The sequence below is a fragment of the Typopeltis vanoorti genome, chromosome 21 (genome assembly GCF_054136105.1).
Source record: "Typopeltis vanoorti isolate ZY-2024b chromosome 21, IOZ_Tvanoo_1.0, whole genome shotgun sequence".
Lineage (NCBI taxonomy): Eukaryota > Metazoa > Arthropoda > Arachnida > Uropygi > Thelyphonidae > Typopeltis > Typopeltis vanoorti.
Window position 1 is genome coordinate 107894507 of NC_143569.1, and position 17122 is coordinate 107911628.

Here is a 17122-nt window from a genome sequence, read left to right on the forward strand (position 1 = left end):
TTGTTGTATATACTGCTAACAGAACTGTGTAGTCTAGTTCTGTTAGCAGTATATACAACAGTTCACAAGTTCCAGAATATTTAGGATATATAGTTCAATTTCTCTCTTTCAGAGTTTTATACTTATATATGCAGAATTTCAAAAGTCTTCTTAAAATATTCAGCTCAAGTTGAAGTTAAAGAGGCAGAGTTACAATATATTGCTTGTATCACATATTTTACATACAGTTTCATTTTACATTTGTAGGTTGAAATCACTTGAATTACATTGCCTGACATGCCTTTTGGAGAATTAAAAAAAAAAAAATGACCTGCAGAAGAGAAGAGAGGATACCTTTTAAGGATATTGAATATATATCACCAAACAAAATAGTCAGATTAGAAAAGATGTCTAATTCCTGCTTATAAAGTTTAGTAAATTAATACAAAAGAGAAATTAAAGTTTAAAAACAACAGTTGGAGATGGGGGAGGGGAAAAAGCAGGATAACACATCACAGGTGGTAGTACACTGGTATCCAAAAGCTAAGGGTGAAGTATATTTTTACCTGTATGTGAAAAATATTTTCATGACTACAGCCAAATGTAGACATAAATTTATTGCCAGCATACTAATAAGTTATATTATACAAAAATTACAAAAATGTGTTATAAATTTGTACAAATTAAATTACAATATGTCTTTGGCAAAAGTTACAAATTTCTGAAGGACAAGGTTAAAGAATTAATATACAGTGCATACAGAAAACTATGCAGAGAAACATTTCAGTATGGAATGTTTCCACCCCGAACTGCGAATCAGCTCTCACAATGTCATACCATGCTTAGCACCAAGTGATTCTGGAGTTCTTGAGGCAAATTTGTCTACTCTTCCTTCAGAACAAGGTTAAATCCCTGTTTGTTTTCTGGAGGGGAATTTTGAATAGCAATGCATCTCCCTATTGCATCCCAAATGTGTTCTGTGGGGTTGACATCTGGGGAAAATGCTGGACCCTCGATTCAATTAATATCCTCAGTCTCCAGAAGTATCTCCACTGCTCGTGCATAATGTGGTGTGGCATTATCATTTATAAAATTGAATTCTTCACCTACCACACCATGGAACAATTGAACATGATGTTGAAGAATTTCATTGCAATATCATTCACCAGTCATAATCCCTTTTTCTGCACTTGTAGCTCAGTGCCTCCATTCAGCATAATGCCTCCCCAAACCATGACTCCAACACTGCCATGTTTATCCCGTTTAAGAACATTCTTGTGATGGTAAGCAGTACCATTTTCATGCCAGATCAAGTGTCTAGAATCAAAGGAAAGATTAAAATGATTCTCATCTGTAAAGAGTATATTAGCCCTTTGGTGTCTAGTCCAATTTTTATGGATACAACACCACTGGAAATGTGCTCTATGATGAGCTCAGGCATATATGCCTACTTATCACAGATGTCTTGCCACAGTTGGTTTGAGATATCCACGTAAAGCTGATCTTCTGTGGTGTGTTGATTGTATTTTGCTGTTGCAACCAAAAATCTGCCATTATGCTCCACTGTAGAGTGAGGACAACCTCTTAGCAAATGTTTGGAACACATTCCATTGGTTCAAAATGCTGTCCAGAGCTGCTGCACGAGATTCTAAACTCTCTCTCTCTGGCAATATTAATAATTCTGTGCACTTCTTCAAGCTTTCCAATAATTCTTCCCCATGTGAAATCATCTAGATGATGTTTTTGAGACATTACAAGATGTCCTTGTTTACAACTTTGTTCCTTAACAAGAAGAGCTTCCTTCAAAAACAAATCACTTAGTTGGAGTTTTCCCTTTTATCATGTTGAGTGCTATCATGTGACCACTTTGTGTACGATTCAAAAATTTAAATGGGTACCTGCTTTCTACTCGAAATCATCAGTTATACAAATTACCACAAACTGATTTGTTTGAATTGGCCATTGTAATCTTTAGAAATAGTGTTCATCCTTAGGTTTTGGATACCAGTGTAAGTATGCATAGAGAAGAAAATAATACTTTACAAATGAAAGGAAGATCGAGCAATTGCTGGATAAATCAAGGAACTGGATAAATTTCATAAAATTTATTTAAAATGTAGTAACACATTGATATGAACTCATACCTGTTTCTTTCCAAATACTTAAAAAATGATGATATTAAAGATACTTTTTTTTAAAAAAAGCATTACTATTAATTATAAATGCTTTGTAAAACTTCATCACTGTGTATCATTCTAGCCTAACGTTTGACTCTACTTCCTTCTGTAACAGTACTGCATATTACTATCCTTCTTCACCATTGATTTAGCTTTCTCTATGGGTATTGCTCTTACTGATGACACCTCAGTAATAGTTGACACTGGTTTAAGTAGTCCCTTATCCCATCATTTTAGCTGGTGTTGCTATAGACCGGATAGTGTGGACACAAATAAATGGAATGTATAGGCAGTTTGGCTTAGTGAGTAAGAGAAGGATGATCATTATGGGTGATTTTAATTTTGATAATGATTGGAATGAATCAGAGAAAAAAAAAGAGAATGAATTTCTTCAGTTCTTAAAGCAGTATTAAGGACTGAGGGCACAGGAAGGTTGAGAGTCTTAAATCTGATCATATCAAGAATGTGATTGTGAAAAGTGTCAAATCTTCCTCCACTTGATGGTATTGATCATGTATTGGATCACATGGATTAGCCAGTCACATATGAGAACTTCTGTGAGGATATATGTGGAACAACAACACTAGCAATTATGAAAAACTTAGACAACAACTGGAAGCTATAGCATTCTTTTATCTGATAAATATCTGAAATATCAGAAAAATATCTGATAAATATGCAAGACTTTGAAGCCAATCACTGTCATGAAACTGTGGAGCAAGACGGAAACGATGATCTTCAAAAAAAACCTGGACTTAATGTTTAAGTTCAAACAGCCGTGTAAGTACTTTACCACAAGATAGCCACCTTACCTCCATATGCGAAAGTAATGTGCTGTGAAAGCTGTTCATTTCTTCACACAGTGCTTTAAACAATCTGGAGTTTTGTGATATGACTTAATAAAATTTACAACTTTTACAGCCTCGTCAAGAACTTCTTTTGGTTCACTAGGAAGAGGCTTGGTTGCAAGAGTTTGTCTATGAATGCAGCAGTGACTCCATAGTACATGGGGAGCTACTTCTTTATCTCGGCTGCTAGGCCTATAAAACAACCTGACATAGACTTGGCTCCATCAGTGCATATACCACAACATTTCGACCAACTACTGTCCTCTTAAACGAAATAACCATTGTTCACATTAAAAATATCTTTTCCTGTGATACACTCTGTCAATGGGTAATAAAGCAACAGGTTTTCCTCAGTTTCATTTTCTGTCAAGTACCTCACGATGATGAGCAAAATAGATAAATCAGCAATATCTACACTTTCATTGACCTGGATGGAAAAGAATTTACTTTTTTTAATTCTATCTACTATTACAGCTTCAACATCATCAGATATATCCTGAATTCTTTGAGACATTGTATTGTTTGAAAAAGGGATAGTATCGATTTTGTAGGCATGTTCTTCCCCAAACATAAGCAATATGGTAGGAAGCCTCAACTGCATTCTCATTGTCTTTCTTTCCTGACGTCATGTATGAAGGTACATTTGGACGCTTTTCTAAGCACTGAAAATAATGTATTTCTTTGTTTTTATACATAGGATGTTTAGTTTCTAAATGTCGTATGAGTAGAGAGGGTGTTATGCAACTGTTGGATAATACTTCCCCACACACAACACACAGAGGATTAGGACAGTCATCATCCCCTACAAATGAAAACCCATATTTAATATATACTCTTCACAGTATTTCCTTTTCTTCTGTGTAGTACCTGAGGCATGTGCCTTTACTATCTCCCGATGTGGGTGTACTTGTAGCTGCAGATGTGTTGAGAAGTACTTGGTGACTGGTTATAATCCACACAAAGTTTTGGTTTTTTAACCGTTCCTGTTTTCAACCACTGATCCATAACTGACACACTTAAAAATCACTGAGAAAAATAACTGAAACTACGTTAAACATTAAATAAAAAAAATACTTGAAACGAATCACAGTTAAAGACAACACTCTTACTTATACTCAGTCGATAACTGAACTGATCAAATAGTCTGGCTACAGATGTATTTTGGAGAAGTTCCAGGAACGTTGCAAATGGAAGTCAGTGGAAGGTTTGTTTATCACAAAGGTCATTTCTTAGTAATATGTCATTGTTCTGGAAATGAGGATGGGTGACAAAAGTGATGCATGAACTGTGCGTAATGATTGGTAGAAGAGTGGTTTGTGGGAGGGGTTCATAGCCATGCCCTCACCAATCATAATTTGCTAATGTGAGCTAGTTTTGAAGTGTCTCCATTAGCAGTGATTCAAACTTGACATTTATTGTTCCATAACTAATGTTTTGCATTTTGTTTACTTTACTTGTTTTTTCACCATTACTGATATATTTTCTTGTACAAGAAAACATATCAAGAAGCTATATATCATCGGTTCCTTTGGGAACCGATGATATATTGCTTCCTTGAGACACTCTTTTGCTACTTCCTATGTTCTTCTACCATAAAGTTTCTCATGCCAAGACATCTTAAGCTGCCTTCTCGAGTTATCATACTCACCTGCCATATAGCCCTACATATGTCTGTTCTTAATTAAAGTTGTTACATACTTTGTCACCTCCCAAGTCAAAATTGCATGTTCTCTTACCAGTTGGAGGCATGATATCATGATCAGTTACTTTATAGACTGTGTCTCAAACACTTTTACCAGATTCCAATTCATATCCTCATAATTAAAATCACTCATAATAATGATAACTAATATTTAAGGAATTGACAGCGTATACTAGAAATATAAATTAAATAAACTTTAATATATACCTTCCGATATTTCGGCAAACGTCACGTTGCCATCTTCTTGGGAACTTAATACAAAGACACGTGCACACAAGTACTAATAACAGCAAATGAGACTGAAGCTAGGAAGCTAACGTTTTCCTAAAGTCCTGATGGTGCCCCCTGGCAGGCTATATTGGTAGTTCTTGGCCTTTGGGCTGAAGTTCTTCTGATAAAAGTTTCCCAAATTTGGGGAAGTCTCAAGCATCCAAATTTGTTGAGGTTTGGCATGTTCCTAAGGGGCGAGGCTGATTCCATGAATAGTCTTTCATACTTGAACTTGCTGCGGTGTATTACTGTGGCTTTCTTCCATCTTATTCTGTGGCGAGTATCCAGAGCGTGGTCTGCAAGCCCAGAGTGGTTGTACTGGTGAAATCGGATGTAATCCTTGTGTTCTGAGATTCTGATATTTGCTGTCCTGCCTGTTTGGCCAAAGTAGGACAATTTACAGCTGCAAGGGACCTGGTATACACCAGGTAGGTCTAGGGGAAGTGGTTGGTCTTTAGTGGAGCGGATAAGGGATGCCAGTTTTCTATGTGGTCTGTAACAAGTGGTCAAGTCATGTTTTTTTAAGATTTTATTGATTTTTTCCAAGGTGCCTCAGATGTAGGGAATGGTGATGGATTTAGAGTAATCTATTTTGTGAAGGGGAGGAGGTGGTGGGTTGTGGATAACTGGGTTAAGTATTTTTTGGATTTTTTGGAGGGGGGGTAGCCATTGGCTGAGAAAGTGTCACGGATGTGATTTAGTTCATTGGTTAGGGCTTGATCATTTGAACAGATTATTTTTGTCCTGTTGAATAATGTCTTAATAACTCCATATTGTTGTGAGGTGGGGGTGATGGGATTGTTGGTGAATGTATCTGCCTGTATGGGTGGGTTTTCTATAAACTGAGAAAAACCAAGGTTCCATCAGGTTGGCGGGTGACTAGTGTGTCTAGGAAGGGGAGGTTATTGTTTTCCTCTTTTTCCAGGTGAACTTGATTCTAGGGTGTTGGTTGTTTAAGTGTGTTAGGAAGGAGAAGAGTGAATCCGGACCATGTGGCCAAATAGCGAAAACATGATCAACGTAGCGAAGCCATATAGTAGGTTTTTGTGGGGCTGAGTTTAAGGCTTTCTCTTCAAACGTCTCCTTGAAGAAGTTGGCCAAGGGTGGGGAAAGTGGTGAACCCATGGCTGTCCCCTCTATCTGTTTGTAGAATTTTTCTTGCCAAACGAAATAGCCTGAGTTCATTGTGAACTGAAATAGGGCTGAGATATCAGGAGGAAATTTAGCTTGGATTAGCTCTAAGGTTTCTTTGAGGGCGACATTCGTGAATAGGGAGGAGACATCAAAACTGACCATTATGTCATTATGTTGGCGTGTAAGGTTTTCTATATTGGCTTTGAAGTCTATATTGACTTCTTCATGGAGACGTTTGAAGAGAAAGCCTTAAACTTAGCCCCACAAAAACCTACCATATGGCTTTGCTACGTTGATGATGTTTTCGCTATTTGGCCACATGGCCCGGATTCACTCCTCTCCTTCCTAACACACTTAAACAACCAACACCCTAGAATCAAGTTCACCCTGGAAAAAGAGTAAAACAGTAACCTCCCCTTCCTAGACACACTAGTCACCCGCCAACCTGATGGAACCTTGGTTTTCTCAGTTTATAGAAAACCCACCCATACAGGCATATACATTCACCAACAATCCCATCATCCCCCCTCACAACAATATGGAGTTATTAAGACATTATTCAACAGGGCAAAAATAATCTGTTCAAATGATAAAGCCCTAACCACTGAACTAAATCACATCCGTGACATTTTCTCAGCCAATGGCTACCCCCCTCCAAAAAATCCAAAAAATACTTAACTCAGTTATCCACAACCCACTACCTCCTCTCCTTCACAAAAAAGATTACTCTAAATCCATCACCATTCCCTACATCCGAGGCACCTCGGAAAAAATAAATAAAATCTTAAAAAAACATGACTTGACCACTTGTTACAGACCACATAGAAAACTGGCATCCCTTATTTGCTCCACTAAAGACCAACCACTTCCCCTAGACCTACCTGGTGTATACCAGGTCCCTTGCAGCTGTAAATTGTCCTACTTTGGCCAAACAGGCAGGACAGCAAATATCAGAATCTCAGAACACAAGGATTACATCCGATTTCACCAGTACAGCCACTCTGGGCTTGCAGACCAAGCTCTGGATACTCGCCACAGAATAAGATGGAAGAAAGCCACAGTAATACACCGCAGTAAGTTCAAGTATGAAAGACTATTCATGGAATCAGCCTCGGCCCTTAGGAACATGCCAAACCTCAACAAATTTGGATGCTTGAGACTGCCCCAAATTTGGGAAACTTTTATCAGAAGAACTTCAGCCCAAAGGCCAAGAACTACCAATATAGCCCACCAGGGGGCACCATCAGCACTTTAGGAAAACGGTAGCTTCAGTCTCATTTGCTGTTATTAGTACTTGTGTGCACGTGTCTTTGTATTAAGTTCCCAAGAAGATGGCAACGTGAAGTTTGCCGAAATATCGGAAAGTATATATTAAAGTTTATTTAATTTATATTTCTAGTATACGCTGTCAATTCCTTAAATATTAGTTATCATGTTTAAGCAGCGTATAAGGCTCTCAACAAGAATAATGATCATTCACGGAGATTCCTTCGCACGCAAGGCCCGCCATTACGGCAAACTGAAGCTGAAGTTATCCAGACAACTTAACCGTCTGGCATTCCTAAAACGCTGCTGGGATAATCAAGTCATCCCGAACTGTGTAAAATTTAAACACCGCTTCGTCTCACAGAAAGCTCTCCAAATTTACAACCGGGCGAGCCAGGCATTACTTCGGGAGCAAATTACCACTACATGCGGTTCCCTAGCCGACATAAACAGAGCTATTTTAGCGCTAGAAAATGAGCTTTCACATACGCTTAATCACGAGCTTTGGTCCATCCTACATGACGTCTCATGTACTGCAGCTAAAAAAGAATTTGAACGAATACGGAGCCTACATATCAACAAGTTTGATAAATTAACAAAGAACTCGGCGTCCAAACCTAAACTACAAACCAATACTGTAGTTAACCTTTCTTCAGCCACCTTGAAGCCTGAAGCACTCAACACTTTGTCACGTGGTCACAACTTCACAATTGCTCCTAAGAAATTACCGGCCGAGGAATTAATGATCCAAATTGAACGCGGGATTCGCCAATTTCCAAACCACATCGCTAACGATATCAGATTGGATGTAGCCTGTGTTCTCAATAAAGCAAAACCTCCAAAATCCAACATATCCATTAGTGAATATAAGTCACTACAAGAATTGAAGAGAAACAAAGAAATAGTGATCACCAAAGCGGATAAGGGGAATGCCACTATGGTACTCAATCTTAAAGACTACACAGGTAAGCTCAAGGCTTTATTATTAGATCGTTCCACTTACCTCCCCATTGATTACAATCCCACCAACTCACAAATTAGAAAACTCCATAGGCTCCTCAAGAAGGTCACTTCTTGGCCTGTGGAGATTACCAACAGGCTAAAACCCTATAACTCTAGACCCCCCCTGCATATATAGGCTCCCATAAATACACAAAGAAAATGTGCCATTACATCCCATAGTGGATGCCATTGATTCCCCCACTTACAAACTAGTCAAGCATTTAGCCAAAGCGCTCTCACACTATACTGGCAACACACCATCACACATAAAAAAACTCAGCCACTTCAAAGCCAATATAGAAAACCTTACACTCCAACATAATGACATAATGGTCAGTTTTGATGTCTCCTCCCTATTCACGAATGTCCCCCTCAAAGAAACCTTAGAGCTAATCCACGCTAAATTTCCTGCTGATATCTCAGCCCTATTTCAGTTTACAATGAACTCAGGCTATTTCGTTTGGCAAGAAAAATTCTACAAACAGATAGAGGGGACAGCCATGGGTTCACCACTTTCCCCACCCTTGGCCAACTTCTTCATGGAGATGTTTGAAGAGAAAGCCTTAAACTCAGCCCCACAATAACCTACCATATGGCTTCGCTACGTTGATGATGTTTTCGCTATTTGGCCATATGGCCCGGATTCACTCCTCTCCTTCCTAACACACTTAAACAACCAACACCCTAGAATCAAGTTCACCCTGGAAAAAGAGGAAAACAATATTCTCCCCTTCCTAGACACACTAGTCACCCACCAACCTGATGGAATCTTGGTTTTCTCAGTTTATAGAAAACCCACCCATACAGGCATATACATTCACCAACAATCCCATCATCCCCCCTCACAACAATATGGAGTTATTAAGACGTTATTCAACAGGGCAAAAATAATCTGTTCAAATGATCAAGCCCTAACCACTGAACTAAATCACATCCGTGACACTTTCTCAGCCAATAGCTACCCCCTCCAAAAAATCCAAAAAATACTTAACCCAGTTATCCACAACCCACCACCTCCTCCCCTTCACAAAAAAGATTACTCTAAATCCATTACCATTCCCTACATCCGAGGCACTTCGGAAAAAATCAATAAAATCTTAAAAAAACATGACTTGACCACTTGTTACAGACCACATAGAAAACTGGCATCCCTTATCTGCTCCACTAAAGACCAACCACTTCCCCTAGACCTACCTGGTGTATACCAGGTCCCTTGCAGCTGTAAATTGTCCTACTTTGGCCAAACAGGCAGGACAGCAAAGATCAGAATCTCAGAACACAAGGATTATATCCGATTTCACCAGTACAGCCACTCTGGGCTTGCACACCACGCTCTGGATACTCGCCACAGAATAAGATGGAAGAAAGCCACAGTAATACACCGCAGCAAGTTCAAGTATGAAAGACTATTCATGGAATCAGTCTCGGCCCTTAGGAACATGCCAAACCTCAACAAATTTGGATGCATGAGACTGCCCCAAATTTGGGAAACTTTTATCAGAAGAACTTCAGCCCAAAGGCCAAGAACTACCAATATAGCCTGCCAGCAGGCACCATCAGCACTTTAGGAAAACGTTAGCTTCCTAGCTTCAGTCTCATTTGCTGTTATTAGTACTTGTGTGCACGTGTCTTTGTATTAAGTTCCCAAGAAGATGGCAACGTGACGTTTGCCGAAATATCGGAAAGTATATATTAAAGTTTATTTAATTTATATTTCTAGTATACGCTGTCAATTCCTTAAATATTAGTTATCATGTTTAACCAGCGTATAAGCCTCTCAACTCATAATAATAGTCCGCCTATCTCCAAGATTTATCTCTCTATACAGTTTACAATCCTCTTCGGATGATTCTGATCTGTAGCAGCACCCAGTTGTGTATTTTGTTCTGTTAACCTGTATCTAACACCAAATAGTCTCAGATATTTTATGCATTGCTCATTCTACCACTATTATTGAAGATTTTTACTTAAAATAATAGTATACATTTTCTTTTTTGTTTAAAAGTAATGATTTTTAGTAAATGCAATGATTTCTAGTAAATGTCAACAATGCATTTTGTGAAATCATTAAACAAAATATATCAAATCAAGACTCACTTGCTTTCAACTTTTAGAGGAGATGGAAAAGGTGAAGATAGTGATTTCGACAGAGGAATAAATATAGGAGGAAGGCATAATGGTGATCATAACTATGGACAGACCTCTCTGCATTCAGAAGGTTAGTTTATTCATTGTTGTGTTTGTTGTTTACAGTATGAGTGTAAGATTTTTTTTTTCTCCCAACATGCTTTCATAGCAAGTGAGCATTAAATTTTTTAATAAATCCAACTGGATTTATTCCTTAATTTTCTGTGTTCAAATTTCTGTTATTGGCTTTGGATCATTGTGTTTCATAGATGGGAATGAACACTTTATATTATTCGAATCATCCATCTATGCTTTGCTAGGTTGAGGATGCTGTAGGTTATTCTAATGAAATTGTTTTCCAAGATTTGATACATAACTTTCAGGTGTACAATCTTAGAAATGTCCAGAAATTTGGTGTGGGGGAGGAGCTGTCTTATTCATTATGGAAATTTTATGTTCCAAACACAAGATAAGAGCAGAAATAACCTAGAACTGTATAATTCAAGTATATATAAGTTGAGAGAGAGATTATGTCATAAATTATTTAAAGTTTATTAGCGTATAACAAATATTTCCTTCTACAGCAGATTCCCCATCTAATAAGGCTGTTTCTCCAGTTTTCTGTACATAAGAGTTTAATAAATCTTTCCCTAATATGTTGTATAAGCTCACAGGCCTGTTATGAGCAAATGACATAGCTTTTTATAAACTTAATGTATGATACCACTGGGCAGCTTACCCTACATAATCTCTCAGTTTAATGTTATTAGGAACATGGTGTTAGCAATAATAAATAATCTGTATCCTGATCAGAAATCTAGCAGGTACCTACCATTTTTATTAGCCTTGCCCAATTAGAATTGAAGGAAATACAAGAAGATTGTAAAATCAGGGGTAAGACAAGGTTGCATGTTATCTCCACGCTCATTCATCATTTGTATGGATCTCATTATGAAAGAAAGTGACATTAGGCCTGATATTAGAATTGGACAATGTCAAACTTTGCTGTTTGCTTTATGCAGATGATGTGCTCTTAAACACATCTAGTGCAAGTCTCCACGATTCTCTAAGTTGAATAACAGCTGTAACAAATTTGGTATTAAAATCAACAATAAAATGACAAAAACTTTGAAAATAGGCAGGAACATAGAAAACTTCAGTTGCATTCTGAATGCAGATCCTATAGAACAAGTAAAATATTTCAGCTGTTTAGGCACAGTTTTTAGTGAAGATGGCAGGTTAAATTTGGAAATAGACAACAGAATAAGCAAAGCTGGTATGAGTATAGTGGGTAGCCAGCTGAATAAATGTATATGGTATACGAGAGAAATTACCCAAAACACCAAACTAGCATTATACAAGACAGTGTTTAAACCAATTTTAAGTTATGGATCTGAGAGTTGGGTTAAAAATAAAGCATTTAATCAAAGACCAGAGACCATAGATATGAGGGTTCTCATAAAAATTAGAAGAATGAACTGATGGTGTCAATGGCTGAATCATATTAAAAATGAAGATATTAGAAAGAAACTTGACACTATTAGCATTCAGAAATGTGTAAGCATAACTAATCTAAGGTGGTATGGCCACTTAAATAGAATGGGTGAGGAAAGGTTAGAAAAACAATTGTTAGATGCCAAGATTGCAAGAGACCAGAGCAAGACAAAGGTCTAGGTGGATCGATTCAGTCAGAAGTGCCTTAGAAGAACGAATGTTAAATATGGCAATATTGGAGTCCTCACAAGTAATAGGCTAATTTGGAGGAAAATTGTGGATAGGAGATTAATAATAATGTAAACTTAATCATGTAGTGCTGTCATAGTAATCTGAACACCCTTTGGAGGTACACATCAGGAAATTGATGATGATCTATATGGAGAAAAATATGAAATCTGGTGGATTTAAATGTGCTCATAAACTCTGACATATTCGACTCTGCTGTGTAGTTTATGCAGATGATGTACTCTTGAATACAGCCATTAAAAGCCTACATGACTATATAAATTGAATAACTACTTTAAAAATAAATTTGATGAAAATCAGCAATTAATAAAGAAGAAAATTATGGAAACAGGTAAAGTCCTAAAAACATCATTTTCATTCTTAATTGAGGCTAATGAACATGTACTTCAGCTGTTGAGTGCAATTTTTAATCAAATAGTCAATTTTTAGTCAAGTGAAGAAGAGCAGAAATTAAATTTGGAAACAGGTAATAGAATAATCAAAGCTGATATGATAGGAAACTTCGAGAAAATTTGAAGAAAAGAGTAAAGCTAATAATAATAGTATCTGCTTGAATCCTGTTCAAGATGTGGACTAGTTATTACTAATACCATGTTAAAGTATAGAGGATTTGAAATAGGAAGTGATCACCATTTAGTTTTGAGCGTGATAAAAATAAATATCGTATTATAAGGAAAAATATGTGAGAAAGTTTTAAAGATAATTAATGTATAGCATCTTTCAGAGGTGAACTGCAGACTCAAATATACAAATATTCAAGAAAAATAAAAGAATCAAACCTTGGAAACACATTGGCAGACTGAAGAAAAGCTTGATTGGTTCAGTCAGAGAGGCAGCGGTAGAGTTGTATGCAAGGGCATAAAAAAAAAAAAAATGGAATTCCTCTTGGTGAACTCAAGCAATTAAAGGAGCAGGCATAGAAAAGAAAGAAGCATATCGAACATCCCTAGCAACTTATTCAGCATGTAATCTTTGAGATTACAGAAAAAATTGTATTGTAAGAAGGTGATTGCAATGTGTAAAAATAGCTAAACAAAAGTCAAATTGTTAGAATACAAGAGTATAGAGGGTAAATATTGAAAAAGCTTTGAAATGGAGGAAAGTCTCCATAAAAGGAATTAGATGATAAAAGTCACACTATATCTGAAGATGAAGATATTCGAGATGTCTGGAATAATTTTAAAAGACTGCTAAATGCATAAAAAAGCTTAACAGTATAATTAACACCAGATGGAAAAAATATATTTCTTATACAAATATCATTTATTAAATTATAAAATTACCATTTATTAAAGTACTATTCTGTATGCCACTTTTATCTTCTTCGATTGACTTTCACAGCTAGGCTTGCTGGCATAAACACATCACATTCATAGTTTCTTCAGCCTATGAAAAAGCAGTACTTTTTAGTCATTTCAAGCAGTACTTCTCCTCTGCTCAAGTTTTAACTATAAATTCCACCCTTAGAATATTTATCTTGCATTTGGACAGCATGCTAAAAACTTTCTTCATTACGTCTTTTCTATATGTGTTTCCAGGGATGCTTTGCCATGGAAGTCACCCTCAGTGTTTCTTCACTTTTTTTGTAATCATTTCCAATGGGCAGTTGCTGGTCAACATCCATATATGGTTCAACTCCAGCTTACCAAACCAAAATTTCATCCTCCTCCTTTATTCTGTATGCCTTTATCCTTTGAGAGAGTCCTTCCCATACTGTTTACTCTTGATGAATGAATACAACCCCCATGAAGAAACACATTAACAAGATCCTTTCTTTTGCCTAAACTTTACACACATAACATTGTCCTGTTATATTCTATTTGTCTGAAATAATTGTCTTATAGGTATTATTTTGATATGTCTCACACTTTATAAATTAAAGATGCCAAGAAAGTATATTCTTGGTTTCATCCTTAACATCTTCAATTTCGATATGAGGTTAAATACCACTTTCCTTCATAATGTGATCCATATAGATAATGAATAACAATAGATAATGTACATTCTTCTCTCACACCAGATCCAAGTGTAAGCAAATAAAGATTGCACATAAAGTAACTTCACATCAGTTGCCTTTAGTATCCCATAATGCAATGCAATGCACATATCCTTATGGACATGTATAATGAAATGCATTATGGGAAATCACAACCAGATCAGTTTCAATCTTTATTGAGGTCTCATCAGTAGGATCCAGACCCAGAAGTGACACCAAGATTGACATAATGCAGAAATCATATTGCCATATACAAGTAGTCAAAAGGTATCACACCACCATCATCATCATCAAATTCCTGACATGTACCCTCAAGGGGTATACAGGATATGATAGTACTACATAAAACATTTACATCGTTACTAACTTCCTATCTACAATTTTTTATCAGATCAGTCTGTTACTTGTCAAGACTCCAACATTATCAGATCTCGTATTTCTGTCATCTAAGGCATTTTGTATCATCAATCCACCTATATCTTGGTGTTCCTCTGGGTCGTTTTCCTGCCGACCTGGCAGAGAACACTTATTTTGCCAATCTTTCCTCGCCCATTCTGTTTAAATGACCATACCACCTGAGATTAGCTCTGCTAACGCATTCCTGGATGCTGACAATGTCAAGTTCTTTCCTAATATCCTTGTTTTTAATATGATATTGCCATTGATGCCATCTGTTCCACCCCTCTAATCTTTCTCAGGATTCCCATATCTGTGGTCTCTAGTCTTTGGTCAAGTGTTTTACTTCTGACCCAGCTCTCAGATCCATAAGTTAAAACTGGTTTGAACACTGTCTTGTATACAGCTAATTTAGTGTTCCGACTAATTTCTCGCTTATTCCATATGAATTTATTCAATTGACTTCCCACCATACCAGCTTTGCTGATTCTTTAATTTACCATCTTCACTAAAAATCATGCCTAAGTAGGTGAAATGTTTTACTTGTTCCACAGGTTCTCTGTTCACAATGCAGTTGACACTTTCAACGATTCTGCCTGTTTTCATTATCTTTGTCTTTTTATTGCTGACTTTCATACCATATCTATTACAACAGTTATTCAATTTAGTCAAGGGATCTTGCAGACTCGTAGCAGATTTATTGATAAGTATAACATTGTCCGCATAAAGCAAACAGCTGACATTAACATCTCTAATTTTGATATCATGTTTAATACCACTTTCCTTCATAATGTGATCCATATAGATAATGAATAACAGAGGGGATAATGTACATCCTTGTCTCCCACCAGATTTAACATTAAACCATCTTCCTGTACTTCAATTCTAACTGCTGACTTACAACTCAAATAAAGACTAAGTATTGCTTGATATAATGCCCCATTGACACCCTATAACTGTCGCATATTGAATAGCTTCTCTCTTGGCACCTTATTATATGCCTTTTCCATATCTACAAAACTCAAATAGAGATCTTTGTTATATTCCCATGGTTTCTCCACTATTTGTTGTAAAGTGAAGATCTCATCCTGGCAGCCTCTGTTTGGTCTGAATCCAGCTTGTTCTTCACCAAGCTTTTTTTCTACAATTCTTCTCAATCGTTTCTCAAGTATACTTGCATATATCTTACCAGGAACACTCAGTATGGAAATACCTCTGTAATTCTCACATTCAGTTTTATTTCCCTTTTTATATATTACTACTATGAGAGCTCTACTCCAATCATCCCAACTAGCATGAAATTTTGTCATGTTGTACCATCATTTTATATTGTGGTTTAAGCCAATAAGAATATAGTTTGGTCGGCTAATCCCAAATTGCAAGCCCATCCTCGTTCATTCAGTATCGAGGTAGATATTTAACAGGGTGCACCACTAGAAGGTGAGGGTTGGACATTAAGTCAGAATCCCTGGTCGGTTCTCTGCATTCCTTTAAAGACTATGTGGAGGTCTCCTCTCAGTTGTACAGCTTTGATCCTTAATTACCAAAACATTACACACCTTATTACTAAAATACTCTGGATCGAACCAATACTATACATGCATCGGAGTTTGCGATATCTCGCAAATACAATTTACTGTTAAAAATCACTTTCACAGTCGACTCTATCATTCTCATCATCAGACTCCAGTAACGTTTGCTGAATCTCTTCAATATCTGATGGATTATTCAATCGATATATTTTTCCAGTCATTTTCAATGTTAAAAAAAAAAAATAAAGCCAAATCAACTAAACCTCTCAGAGTTCATGGTATCTCTCAGATACAGTTTTACTATCAAATATCACAAATCTTTACATAAAAAGTGTTAAACCGAACCTGACCATATAAACAGTGTGGAATATCACTCATAATATATGCATACCCAGCTAGTCATGACCTCCATGCTATACACTGGATATGTGTAAGAATATTTACATTAAACAATATGTTTGTATCTGTCACATTGCTCTCACTCCCTGTTTTGCTATTTTTCTGGAATTGCAAAATTATAATATTACCTTGCTCTTCATTCTTACTAATAATGTACTATTACTTCTGAACTTCTTAATGTGCTGAAATAATTTTTAATTTCTTAATTGCTTAACATTATGAATTACCATATTTGCCGGCATACAAGACACACTTTTTTCCTTTGAAAATAGGTCTGAAAAACAGCGTGCATCTTATATGCCGATACTCAGTTTTTTATTACTTTCATTTCTGGAAATTTTCTCTGTTCCTAGTTACGCGATTTCTTTCTTGCTTCCTTGCGGTGAGAGCATTCCAGTTACGTAGAGTTCAGTGGATGCGCATGTGCTGTCATCGAAGATCACAGCTGTGTTCCTGTTCGTTTAAATTTTCCAGTGGTTGTTGTGAATGGTGACAAATTTCTGCCATTAAATTTTCTCTAAATTTCTTGGCAAATTATGGCTGAAAAATGT

At 36.7% G+C, this 17122-nt stretch overlaps 1 protein-coding gene across 3 annotated transcripts in view; it reads left to right on the forward strand.

Moving 5' to 3' along the window:
* LOC150095180 (calcineurin-binding protein cabin-1-like) overlaps window positions 1-17122 on the forward strand; it is a 1028489-nt gene that overhangs the window by 193218 nt on the left and 818149 nt on the right. For all 3 annotated transcript variants that reach the window (XR_016550194.1, XM_090411711.1, XM_090411712.1), the window contains exon 14: window positions 10493-10596. Coding sequence is in view for 2 of the 3 variants with exons in the window: in XM_090411711.1 (XP_090267837.1) it covers window positions 10493-10596 (104 nt within the window). In the remaining variant the exon portion in view is untranslated. The remainder of the gene's footprint in view (window positions 1-10492; window positions 10597-17122) is intronic.